We start from the raw sequence: 14,364 nt of genomic DNA, 5'->3' as shown, positions 1-14,364 counted from the left end.
AACATTACCTAGCCTAAGTGATCAATACCAGATTCCTGGCAATAATTTGCTGGTTCAAAATACCCTAATTTTGGTCCATAATTTACCTTAACTGTGACTTTATCATATGATCTTCATCTCGAATCGACAAAATAACACCAGAAATGGATTCCTCATACTCGAAAACCCCTTCAAAGTGGTTTTATTTATGGTTCTACTACTTTTGGTTCTCTAGTTATTGCAACGCCTTACTTTCGATGGCGGCCATCTTGGATTTGTCCAATATGGCCGCCACAGAGGGAAGCCCAGCTTGGCTCCCTCGAGAAATTTGTAGCTTATGGTCATATCTCCCTCTGGTCCAAAAATGGTGCTTGTGGAACGATTTGAACAATCAGGGGGATTTTTGAGATTATGTCCCCTAACTATGAGATACAAAACTTACACTGTTCACCAGGCGGAAGTACGCTCTCTACTGAGTGCCGTTCTAGTTGTACACCGCTCCTTTCCTATGCCACCTCCAGGCATTGCAAATCGTCATTGCCGGGCACCGAAGGGGGCTCGGCAGTGACGCACGCTGAAAGAGAGTACTCAGTTTTCACTCTGGTTTCTTGTTTGTTTTCTTGTTTGTTTTCTTTCTTGTTTTCTTGGTTGTCCGGGCGATATCTCAGCCATCCTTTGAGCTAGGAAGCTGAAATTTCGGCACAGTAGTGAGCAAGTCCTTTGTCAAATACGGTATTTTTTGTTTTTTGAATAATCAATTAATTGAGGAGTTATTTAATTATTAGCGTTTAATTAAGTACTTATTTAATTAATTAAATTTCATTTCTCTTCTGACCATTATTAACTCAGGCACCTTTTGAGTTAGGAAGCTGATATTTGGACATGCCAATGACCAGGTGATTTGGCTGCAAAGGATATTTTTGATTTATTAATTAATCAATTAATCGATTAATTATTTAATTATTCGATTAATGACAAAAAATTTTTTTTTTTTAAAGTTACAGATTCTGATGAAATAGTGGTAGTTTATGTGTTCTCTGACCAAATTGATTAATAATTTAATTTTTTTATGATTATTATTTATTTATTTTCATTATTAATCATTTATTTATTTTCTTTCTCATTTGGCCAATATCTCAGGCACCTTTTGAGCTGGGAAGCTAATATTTGGACATGAGTGACCAAGTGATGTGGCTATCAAGGATATTTTTGATTTATTGATTAATCATTTCATCTATTAATTATTTATTGATTAATCGATTAATTATTTATTGAGTAATCAATTAATTATTTAATTTTTTATAAATGACTTATTTAATTAAATTTCTAAAAGATACATCTTCGGATGAAGCACTAGTGGTTTAGTTATGCGATTAGCCAATTGATTATGAAAATATTTTGTGATAATCTTTTATTGATTTTAATTATACAATTAATCAATCAATTAGTGTACACCTCTCCCTCCCAATGCAGCCTCAATGAGCTGCACTGCGGTATTGCCGGGCGCCAGAGGCGCCCCGGCAATGCCGCGCTGCAGCATATTTAATTATTTGGCATGGGGCGGTGTACTTTGAATGTATTTGTACTTGTTTCCTTTGTCTTTATGACGTTGAAGTGGACATTGTCTAAAGAACACCATTACACAAGTTTTTCGACTTGATTACGGTAATCACTTTAATCACGACTGAGAATCAGGCCAGCAACTGTCGTGTCATCTGCAAATTGCACCACCAGTGAGCTATCAGATGATGTAACACAATCACGAGTGAAAAATGAATATGATGGAGAGCTGTGTTTATTGTCTGACCCATTTAACGAAAGAACACTACTTGGAGATAGAAAATTCAATTTAGTGATTAACTGTTTACCAAAATCACCCAACTCTTTGGCAAAACAATTTGTGCAGATTTGAATCATGTGTGCCAGATTTACTCTCTACACTTGCTCCTCCACGAGCCTTCAGTTGCACATGGGCTTACAGTGATGCATCTGCTAGTATTTTGAAAATGTCACCAACTGAATTTTTTTGAAAATTCCACAATGGACTTTGACACGTTGGTAAAAACTCAAGCATGAGAACAGCCACATATTGAACGTCTTTGCTTCTAGCTGAGCAATGACGCTAAAGCCTTTGTCGAACGATAGAGAATGACCGGAAAGCCTGGTGGTTTGCACATCGATTCAACATCCAAAATGCACTGGTTTTAACTGAATCTTGCAACATTCGTTTGGCTGTTGTGTTTCTTTCCTTGTTCACGTTGGAAGATTGTTACCTCCATCCCCAAAGGTGGGCAGAGGTTATGTTTTTCACCCGTTTGTCTGTGCGCAGGATATCTCAAAATTTTTTAGACGGATTTGGACAAAACCTGGTGGACAGTTTACATGTGTGACGAGGACAAATTGATTCGATTTTGTGGAAGGCGCGGATCACGATACGAGAAATTTGAAGTATTTTTAAAATTATTCCTCAGAATTAAGAAAGAAGGCCAAAAACGATAGACAAGTACAGCAGGATATCTCAAAATGTAGATGGATTTGGATGAAACTTGGTGGACAGGTTGGCTGTGTGACAAGGAAGAAATGATTAGATGTTGGTGAGGATCTGGATTCAGATCCGGAAAGGAGAATTTTAAAAGTGATTCTTCACCATTGAGAGATATGGCCCATAAAGTCAAAGTGGAATTTTAGACATTTTTACAGATTTATTGAAAATTAAGTACAGAAATTTCAAATTTGCACAGGTATTCAACCTCCCCCCGGAGTCAATACTTCGTAGAAGCACCTTTGGCAGCGATTACAGCTTCCTGTCTTCTTGGGTATGTCTGTATCAGCTTTGCACATCTAGATTTGGGGAGTTCCTCCCATTCTTCCTGCAGATTTGCTCAAGCCCTGTCAAATTGGAGGGCGTTCGTGAACAGAAATCTTCGTCTTTCCACAGATTCTCAATGGGATTCAAGTCTGGGCTTTGGCTGGGCCACTGAAGGAATTTCACGTTCTCGTTCTGAAGCCATTCCAGTAATGCTTTGGCTGTATTCTGGGGGTCATTGTCCTTTTGGAACATAAATCATTGCCACAGTCAAAATTGTACATGTGAGGCCGATTGACACTGTGATCTATGGTGATCAATAAAGCCTCCATCCCCTAAACTGCGACTCAACGTCGTCTTATTACAATGTCTAAGGGTCGTGGGTGAGACTGGTTCAGTAGTGCTAAGCTTCCAAATTTAAAAAAAAAACGATCTTTAAAACCGCTATTTTATTAAAATTGAAGTATAGACTTGAACACTGCATGGGGTATCATGTTCTATGACCTTTTGAGTTATACCTGTTTTAAAATGGCAAATGTAGATGCATGAACAGAAAGTTGCTTTGCATGAAATGAACTCAAATTTGCTCTTGCACGTGCTTCGACGTGATGAAAAAAAAAAGCAATGCAAATATTGAATAACAATATTTTTGCTTTATAACTATAAAATAAAAAACTTCAATCAAAACCACTCTGCACATTCTGAGTATGATGCAAGCAAAAAAGGACGATTATGATAAATACGTATCTCATTACCTTGTACATCTGTGGCCCAGTCAGGCTGACTGTAGTGCTCAGAGGAGATTGTAAGAGTATTGAGGAATACTAGGATGATGACCATCCAGTAGAAAGTTGCCGACTTTACTGCAGCACGACATCTCCTCCGGCAGAAACGGTTCCACCGTCTCCAACGTCGGCTGCGAGGGATTGGAACACATAGGAGATCAAGACAGACGATTTGAAAATAACAGGAAGGCTACATATAATGAAGGTGATGCGCACTCACAAAAACACTCGTAGTTAAAGATACTTGGACTCAATCAAGTTCAAGCATTCAAATGCTAGTATGACTCATCCAAAGAGGATGGTTGATGAGATAGATGATGATTAATTATGAAAAGGCACAGGCAAGAGGGTGAGTCAGACAATAATATTGGCATTCACATTAGTACATTTCTATATCGAGGGTTTGACTACTCGCATAGAAAGAAAAAACGAAAGAAGTCCAAGAATGAGTGGTTCTTAAGGATGCATAAATGCAGAAATCGAACTCATTCATATTTTGTGTTCAAAGATGCCTTTGTCAATGACACTATTCAATATATGTGCGGTCACCTCATTCCTGAAAACTTCCCCAGATAAGAATAAAACAGCTTCTAGAATTGCATGTGGAATCCATAAGACGTAGATCAAAGTATGCTAACCGATGTTGGAAGCAAGGAGAAGCTGACGTTTTGGCTGATAACCCTTCTTCGGAGAAAAAGAGGGAAACGGGTTGGTGGTGAGGGTTGACATAACGTGGGAGAGAGTCAAGCATCCATGCATCAGAACTACGTTGGGTGAGAAAGACTCATTCTGATGCCTCATGAAAGGGAGGGTCAGGCTTCACAAGTTAAAAGTCAAGAGCACTGGGACTGGAAAAAGGCATATAAATAGGGGAGCAAACAAGAAACGAAATAAAGAGAGACAAAAAATAAACCAAAAGAACTACAAAAAGGAAAGGAGAGCGAAAAGGGAAGAAAAAAGGACGCGAAAAGGGGAGAAAAAAGGAAGATAAGAGAGAGACCAGTTAAAGTGAATGAAAAAATAAGGAAGAGAGGCTCATTAGCGAGAATAACAAAAGGAGGAGGATGTAAGGTGTATATAATGAAATAAAAAGTGAAAAAGCATGGGTTAAAGATCGAAAAGTTGTAAAGCATGAGAGGTCTAAGTGAATGAAAAGGGTTCGTCAATTAATAGACCCGTGGGAGGTCAACAAGGCGATCTGAAAGATAAAGCTTTGTTCTTTATACTTTTTACTGTCCGCGATGCTGAAATGGACGAAAATACCGGACAGTCATGTGACAGTCTGGGAAGATTAAAATATCGAGCAATTGGCTTGGCGAGTTCTGTGCTGTTGGTTCATATGTCGAGCGAGTGTTCACGAAAGTGATTGACCAGTTTTTGCACCCAGTTTCACGGATGTAGATATTCTTGCTGAGAGTGCACGTGATTCCGTAGATCAGATTCATTCAAACTTGTCTGTTACTTTATTACTGCTTCTGGGCCCTGAGATTGAAGTGGTTGTGTTGATAAAAGGGCACATGTTACAGCACCTCCAGGAACAATTCAACATTTCTGGGGGGTGATCAGAAGGTGATGTTCCTTTAACTAGCGACTGGCAAATTTCTGTCCTGCTTGAAAAAGATGAGAGGGGGTTGTGGGAAAATCGAGGTGGCTTCAAGATCATTCTGTAACAGCATGAAGTTTCTCTGGATAATGTTCTTGAATCAAAAGTTAATTGGATGGTAAGTCAATGAGATGTGGACATTCTACCTAGCGTGCCTTTTCCACATCCAACATGCCCGGCGCACTGAACCGAGGCAACAACACTGACAAACAGATGGATTTACAACCTTCTGAGAAAGAAGTATGAAAAATCTATCCCATTCACATAAATCCCACCTACATTTTGGGACCCAAATGCAGTTTGAAAGGCACGCAGCAGCACTTCAACTGCACCTCCGAGAATGTCATCTACAGGATCATGAGCACTCTCTTGAAGAAGATGTACATCAGTGAGCTCGGGCGAAGACTAGGTGATGGCTTCCATGAACACTTCTTCGATGTGTAAAGCAGCAGCACAGATCTTTCCAAGTGAGTTGCTTTATACTCCAATCTTTCTGGACGTTTGTTTCGCCACACAACAGTCTATGATATTTTTCTCCATTTCAGCACCATGGACAGTGGAAAGCAGATACAACAAAGTCTCATCTTCAAGATCGTCACTTGGACCCCCACGGGATTAACAAGTGTTTTTCATTCACATTGACATCCCGCCCTTTCCAACTTTTCATAATTTTTCACGGTGTTTTTACTCCTTTTATTTTATTTCGTTTTATCTACCTTAGCTTTCCTGGTCTCAATCTTCTTTTCTTTTCCTCTTTTCTCTCCTCTTCTTTTTTCTCCACCAATGGCCTCTATCCTTGAACTTTTTACTTTCAATTTTTAGTTTATTTATTTATCATTTCTCTTCCTTCTCTCTCCTTTTTAAGATATTGTTTTCTTCCCTATTATTCCCTTTTTTTCTCCCATTCCAAGTCACTTTTACTTTTAACTCCGGAACCCTGAAACTCCCTTTAGTGAGGGTTCATAATAAGACAATCTCACTCGATGTAAATGCCCATCAAACTTCACCCTTCACCCCAATCCTGTCTCCCTCTTTTGTTCGAACGAAAGTTAATGCCTGAAACGTAAGCTTCTCCTGCCTTCCCACAGTTGTTAGCATACTTCAGTCAATGCCTTGTTGATTTCATGCATTGTTCTGCTTGTCCGACAATGAAGAATTGCACTGGCCCTTACAATTAAGACCAGTTTCCATTCAGCTCTCAGAATATGCTGCAAGTTATTAAATATCCAGCCCACAATACAATCCTTGCGGGAATATCCAGAGATATGATGTCATCCTATAAGCTGCCAGGCTGTTTTGAAGTAGGAAAGGTGAAGTATCAATAAAACGTAATCAATAAGAATGATGGGGAGTGCTGTGGATGTCCAATCCTGTGGAGTAGGGGTGGGGTAAGGGCTGGGTGATATTTTCTGGGACTGTGGGGAAGAATCACTGGAAGGTTTACAGCATTAGATTGGCTATATCAGTCATATACAGTAATCACAATGTCGTGAAGCAAGAGCATAGAGCACAATACCAAGCACAAGGCTATTACAATTAATGTTTAATGGTTTGCATTTTTCTTTATGCATTGCTGTATTACTCATGGAGAGAGAGAGAGAGAGACAGAGAGAGAGAGAGACAGAGAGACAGAGAGACAGAGACAGAGACAGAGACAGAGACAGAGACAGAGAGAGAGAGAGAGAGAGAGAGAGAGAGAGAGAGAGGTGGGTGAGAGAGAGAGGGAGAGAGAGAGAGAGAGAGCTGGAAGGACAGGATGTACCAGTATTCTAAGGTTTCTTAATGATTTTGGCTATGTTCCATCCTTGATGCCAAGTACTGACCACAATGTTGAAATTATTTACACACTGTTATAAAAAGGAAGGATGTAGAAGAAAACAAACATGATAAATAATTCTGGGGCACATTTCTCAAGCTAAAAATGAGCATTAAAATACTGGCACAATTAACTTGTTAGCGATAATGATCATTCACATTGTATTTAAAGACTGCATCACTTTGAAGGGCATGGAAATATATCAAAAGGTTTCAAAACATGTTACAAATGCCTGGTTTGCAAAATACCCTCTCTGTTGGGACTCCCTGAATGCTCGATACCATAGACAGGTAAAGGATGCGATGGGAAATTGTATACATCGTGATCAACCAATGAGCACACTATTAATTTGGGATAAAATTCTAAAACTCATATTTTAAAGAAAGTTTAGTTGTTGGAAAAGTGTTTTTTGTCAGAAGATGAGTATCAAAAAACTATGCAGCAACTGCCGTTGTCTCAGTTATTCAAACTTTCAGATCTAATAATTTATCATTGCCTTTCATACATGCCTCTAAGCAAGAAAGAAGTAAGCAACAAGAAAATGGTGCTTTGCAAGAATATACCACTAATATACAGTGTCTTCAGAAAGTATTCATACCCCTTGACTTTTTCAGATTTTGTGTTACAGCTTGAATAAAAATTGGTTTAAATTGAGATTTTTTGTCACTGATCTACACATAATATCCCATAATGTCAAAATAGATTAAAAATGAAATAAAGAAACATCTAATTTCCACAAATATTCAACACCCTCAGTCAATACTTCATATAAGTTCCTTTGCTATCGATTACAGTTTTGAGTCTTCTTGGGTATGTCTGCATCAGCTTTTCACATCAGGATTTGGGGAGATTCTCCCATTCTTCCTTGCAGATTTGCTCAAGACCTGCCAATTGGATGGGGGAGTGTCGGTGATCAGCAATCTTCAAGTCTTTCCACAGATTCACAATGAGATTAAAGTCTGTGCTTTGGCTGGCCAACTCAAGGACTTTCACGTTCTTGTTCTGAAGCCATTCCAGTGCAGATTTGGCTGTATGTCTGGGGACATTATCCTGTTGGAACGTAAATCTTCCCCTCAGTCTAAGATCTTTTGCACTCTGAAGCAGGTTCTCCTCAATAATTTGCCTGTATATGGCTCCCTCTATCCTAAAAGTCTCCCAGCCCCTGCTGCTGAAAAGCATCCCCATAGCATTATGCTGCTACCACCATGCTTCACGGTAGGGATGGTGTTAGATGGGTAATGAGCTGTGCTTTGTCTCTGCCAGGCGTAACAATTTGCATTCAGGCGAAAGAGTTCCATTTTCGTCTCATCAGACGACATAATATTTTGTCTCATTCTCTCAGTCTTTCACATGCCTTTTTGCAAACTGAACATGCTGTCCTGTGCCTTTTTCTCAGGAGTGGCTTCCAGCTGGCTACTCACCCATAAAGCCTAGAGTTGTGAAGTGCTGCAGAGACTGTTGGCTTGCCTGCGCCCTGCAGGTTCTCCCATTTCAGCCAAGCAACTCTGTTGTTCTGTCAGAGTGGTCAATGAGTTTTTGGTCACCTCCCCGACCAAGGTCCTTCTTTCCCGGTTGCTCGGTTTGGTCGGCGCCCAGCTCTAGGTAGGGTCTGGGTAATTCCATATTCTTTGCATTTCCTAATCATGGAGCTCACTGCCTCCTCACAATTATATCTCGGAGTTCTATGGACAGTTTCGTCATCGTAAACTTTCTGCTCTGTCAACTGACACCTTACATAGAAAGGTGTGTTTCTTCATAAATCATGTCCAGTCAATCGAATTGGCCACACGTGCACTACAAACAAGTTGTAGAGACATCTCTGCAAGGATGATCAAAGGAAATTGGATGCACCTTTGCTAAATTTGGTGTGTCAACGTGAAGGGATTGAATACTTATTGACTCAAGACATTTCAGCTTTTCACTTTTTAATTATTTTATTTAAAAAAAAAAATCCACTTTAACATTATGGGGTATTACGTGTTGATCAGTGACAAAAAAAATCCACTTTAACATTATGGGGTATTACGTGTTGATCAGTGACAAAAAAAATCCACTTTAACATTATGGGGTATTACGTGTTGATCAGTGACAAAAAAATCTCAATTTACTCCATTGTAAATTCAGGCTGTAACACAACAAAATGTGAAAAAGTCAAGGGGTGTGAATACTTTCTGAATGCACTGTAATTATATCCTAAAGGAGAAACAGGACAGTCAACTATTCAAACTAAAAATCCTGAACTATTACAATAATCATGGAAAGTGAAAAATATTTAATTTGTAAGAAAGCAAAAAGAATGCAACAGCATTGCTTCTTAACTTTCCCCCAAAATCCTTATTGTACAAGTTTGTTCATTTATCAGGACATGACCATGAAATATGTAGCAATCTGTGGTTTACAAAAAACCTTTCTTGTAGAAAAAACCTGTAGAATTCCAATGTAGTTTGTAGAAATAACGAGTGGGCCAACATTCCATTTAATTTGTAATGATTGAAGCATTGTTATAGGTATGAAGGGTATTTAAAAGGTTTTGCAACTCGGGTATATAGAAACAAGATAACAGGGTTACAACATTATTACCTCCGCTACCTAAGGTGGAGGGAGGTTATGTATTCACCCCTGTTTGTCTTTCTGGCTGCTTGTCTGTGAGCAGGATATCTCAAAAAGTTATGGACGGATTCGGACGAAACTTCGTGGACCGGTTGGCTGTGTGACGAGGAAGAAATGATTATATGTTGGTGAAGATCCGAATTTGGATCCGACCTATCAGTGGGGTACAAAATGTGAACTGTTCAGCCTGGCGGAAGTATGCGTTCCACCTGGTGATGTTCTAGTTTGTCAAAGTAATTACCCTTAATGTCAAGGCACATAGCCCATTTGATCTTCAAAATAGCAAATGTTCTAAAAATATAAATCTGCTGACTGCTTCTTTAACCTCTTGTCAAATGTTGACTTCAAAGAAGCATCATCTTGAAACTTTTCCATTAAGCTTAGACTTCATGTGCTAGAACAAATTAATAATAGGCACTCAGGGCCAAGCCTGGACTACAGGGTGCCCGATTCAATTGTTCAAACCAACTCCGGTGCATGACAGCCTGTGCAACTCTGACCTTGTGAGCAGGCACACTGTCGTGCAGAAACGAACGCCATGCGTCAACATCCCACAGAGATTTACACAGATGACTTCACTCAGCCAGGCCAGGAAATCGGTACAATATTGACTAGTGATCGTAGTTTTGTAGGCCGTGTAATCAATCAGCAGCACCCTTGTTGTCGATTCCCAGGCGATGCCTGCCATAATATTGCCGGCTGAGGACTGCGTGCAGCACATCTTCAGGGATCGGGATGCGCGGTGTTCCCACGGTATTGACTCAGTGTTGGTCTAAGGGTCCCATTATAATGATCCTATGTATCATCAGCAGTATGGCAAAAACTGACGAAACTCCACTGGATCAGCATTAAAGGGCTCCACCAACTCTTGTACTGGATTCCACTCTCTGGTAGCGATCTTGAGCACTGAGTTTTTGAGGTGAACATATGGCAGAAACATTTGATGTGCCACTAGATGTTCATGAATAATGGTCTCAATGCTTCCAACAGAAGTTTTGCAAGTTCTGCAACCAGGATTCAGTGATTAATTACATATGATCTTGCTTTCGACAGCAGAGATTGTTTCTGCACTGATCATGTCCAAGGGTCACCTGGGGTCTTCATCGATTGATTCTCCAGCATCATTGTATATCCTCCTTCACCCATTGTGCATAACTGTGGTAAAAAGAGAGGAATTCTCCCCTAAGAGAGCATTGCAACCAAGTCGTGATGGATTTGCTTGGCAATGCATTCATCCTTGTAAAAAAAAATTGATGACCACCCATTCGTTACTCAACCTTTGAAAGGTCAAACATTGGATGACTCTGGAAAGAACATCATGGCCACAGGGAAAGGCTTTTCAAACTTAAAAACTGCATGGATTAACTTTTTGCAATGAGAGGAAGTGCGCAGGACATTTGCTTAATTCTGGTAATATGTTATATCGCGTTCTATTTTAAGTCAGGCAGATACACAAAGAAATTGATGCCGGGCTTATGGAAGTCACGTTTCCAAAAAGGATCATGGTTTATGGTGACATTGCGGAGGAACATTCCACAGTTATTCCATGATTAATGTCAATAACTAAACTTGAACCAATTTCTCACGAAACTTCAATATCTATCAGAGTGTAAGGGAAGGCTCAGGCCTGACATTTCAGCAACAGCGCTGCCTTTCGTAGAGAACAACGCAAGCTGGAAGACCTGATCCTCACCTTCAATATACCTCATTATATCTATCATAATACAATACAGTCTCATGACTGTTATTTTAAACCATTGCAATTTGGGCAACAACAACAACAACAACAACAACACAATTTGGGCAAAATGAATGAAAATCACAAGCGATCACGTCTGTTAATATATGTATTTAAATTAATAAAAATAATAATACCATATGTCTGCTCAGTACATGTTAAGTTGATAATACAGTACATGTCTGCTCAGTACATGTTAAGTTGATAATTCAGTACATGTCTGCTCAGTACATGTTAAGTTGATAATACAATACATGTCTGCTCAGTACATGTTAAGTTGATAATACAGTACATGTCTGCTCAGTACATGTTAAGTTGATAATACAGTACATGTCTGCTCAGGACATGTTAAGTTGATAATACAGTACATGTCTGCTCAGTACATGTTAAGTTGACAATACAGTACATGTCTGCTCAGTACATGTTAAGTTGATAATACAGTACATGTCTGCTCAGTACATGTTAAGTTGATAATTCAGTACATGTCTGCTCAGTACATGTTAAGTTGATAATACAATACATGTCTGCTCAGTACATGTTAAGTTGATAATACAGTACATGTCTGCTCAGTCCATGTTAAGTTGATAATACAATACATGTCTGCTCAGTACATGTTAAGTTGATAATACAGTACATGTCTGCTCAGTACATGTTAAGTTGATAATACAGTACATGTCTGCTCAGCACATGTTAAGTTGATAATACAGTACATGTCTGCTCAGTACATGTTAAGTTGATAATACAGTACATGTCTGCTCAGTACATGTTAAGTTGATAATTCAGTACATGTCTGCTCAGTACATGTTAAGTTGATAATACAGTACATGTCTGCTCAGTACATGTTAAGTTGATAATACAGTTCATGTCTGCTCAGTACATGTTAAGTTGATAATTCAGTACATGTCTGCTCAGTACATGTTAAGTTGATAATACAGTACATGTCTGCTCAGTCCATGTTAAGTTGATAATACAGTACATGTCTGCTCAGTACATGTTAAGTTGATAATACAGTACATGTCTGCTCAGTACATGTTAAGTTGATAATTCAGTACATGTCTGATCAGTACATGTTAAGTTGATAATACAGTACATGTCTGCTCAGTACATGTTAAGTTGATAATTCAGTACATATCTGCTCAGTACATGTTAAGTTGATAATACAGTACATGTCTGCTCAGTACATGTTAAGTTGATAATACAGTACATGTCTGCTCAGTCCCTGTTAAGTTGATAATACAGTACATGTCTGCTCAGTACATGTTAAGTTGATAATACAGTACATGTCTGCTCAGTCCATGTTAAGTTGATAATACAGTACATGTCTGCTCAGTACATGTTAAGTTGATAGTACAGTACATGTCTGCTCAGTCCATGTTAAGTTGATAATACAGTACATGTCTGCTCAGTCCATGTTAAGTTGATAGTACAGTACATGTCTGCTCAGTCCATGTTAAGTTGATAATACAGTACATGTCTGCTCAGTCCATGTTAAGTTGATAATACAGAACATGTCTGCTCAGTACATGTTAAGTTGATAATTCAGTACATGTCTGCTCAGTCTATGTTAAGTTGATAATACAGTACATGTCTGCTCAGTACATGTTAAATTGATAATTCAGTACATGTCTGCTCAGTACATGTTAAGTTGATAATACAGTACATGTCTGCTCAGTCCTTGTTAAGTTGATAATACAGTACATGTCTGCTCAGTCCATGTTAAGTTGATAATACAGTACATGACTGCTCAGTCCCTGTTCAGTTGATAATTCAGTACATGTCTGCTCAGTACATGTTAAGTTGATAATTCAGTACATGTCTGCTCAGTCCCTGTTAAGTTGATAATACAGTACATGTCTGCTCAGTACATGTTAAGTTGATAATACAGTACATGTCTGCTCAGTACATGTTAAGTTGATAATACAGCACATGTCTGCTCAGTACATGTTAAGTTGATAATACAGTACATGTCTGCTCAGTCCCTGTTAAGTTGATAATTCAGTACATGTCTGCTCAGTACATGTTAAGGTGGTAGTACAGTACATGACTGCTCAGTACATGTTAAGTTGATACTACAGTGCATGTCTGCTCAGTCCATGTTAAATTGATAATACAGTACATGTCTGCTCAGTCCATGTTAAGTTGATAATACAGTACATGTCTGCTCAGTACATGTTAAGTTGATTATACAGTACACGTCTGCTCAGTCCATGTTAAGTTGATAATACAGTACATGTCTGCTCAGTACATGTTAAGGTGGTAGTACAGTACATGTCTGCTCAGTCCATGTTAAGTTGATAATACAGTACATGTCTGCTCAGTCAATGTTAAGTTGTTAATACAGTACATGTCTGCTCAGTCCATGTTAAGTTGAAAATACAGTACATGTCTGCTCAGTCCCTGTTAAGTTGATAATTCAGTACATGTCTGCTCAGTACATGTTAAGGTGGTAGTACAGTACATGACTGCTCAGTACATGTTAAGTTGATACTGCAGTACATGTCTGCTCAGTCCATGTTAAATTGATAATACAGTACATGTCTGCTCAGTCCATGTTAAGTTGATAATACAGTACATGTCTGCTCAGTACATGTTAAGTTGATAATTCAGTACATGTCTGCTCAGTCCATGTTAAGTTGATAATTCAGTACATGACTGCTCAGTCCATGTTAAGTTGATAATGCAGTACATGTCTGCTCAGTCCATGTCAAGTTGATAATTCAGTGCATGTCTGCTCAGTACATGTTAAGTTGATAATACAGTACATGTCTGCTCAGTCCATGTTAAGTTGATAATGCAGTACATGTCTGCTCAGTACATGTTAAGTTGATAATACAGTACATGTCTGCTCAGTACATGTTAAGTTGATAATTCAGTACATGTCTGCTCAGTCCATGTTAAGTTGATAATTCAGTACATGTCTGCTCAGTCCATGTTAAGTTGATAATGCAGTACATGTCTGCTCAGTCCATGTTAAGTTGATAATTCAGTACATGTCTGCTCAGTACATGTTAAGTTGATAATTCAGTA

General features: G+C 38.8%; 2 protein-coding genes across 2 annotated transcripts in view; both read right to left on the bottom strand.

The window, feature by feature from the left end:
* Positions 1 to 14,364, bottom strand: part of LOC144892601 (uncharacterized) — a 1,198,808-nt gene that overhangs the window by 46,361 nt on the left and 1,138,083 nt on the right. The window lies entirely within an intron of this gene.
* The window catches only part of LOC137429749 (voltage-dependent L-type calcium channel subunit alpha-1D), a 519,508-nt gene that overhangs the window by 227,159 nt on the left and 277,985 nt on the right, over positions 1 to 14,364 (bottom strand). Inside the window, exon 12 of the mRNA XM_078779833.1 lies at positions 3,541 to 3,701. Coding sequence (XP_078635959.1) covers positions 3,541 to 3,701 — 161 coding nt within the window. The remainder of the gene's footprint in view (positions 1 to 3,540; positions 3,702 to 14,364) is intronic.

The sequence above is a fragment of the Myxine glutinosa genome, chromosome 6, assembly GCF_964187855.1.
Source record: "Myxine glutinosa chromosome 6, kmMyxGlut1.1, whole genome shotgun sequence".
In the NCBI taxonomy this organism is placed as follows: domain Eukaryota; kingdom Metazoa; phylum Chordata; class Myxini; order Myxiniformes; family Myxinidae; genus Myxine; species Myxine glutinosa.
This window is presented reverse-complemented; position numbering and strand designations above follow the sequence as displayed.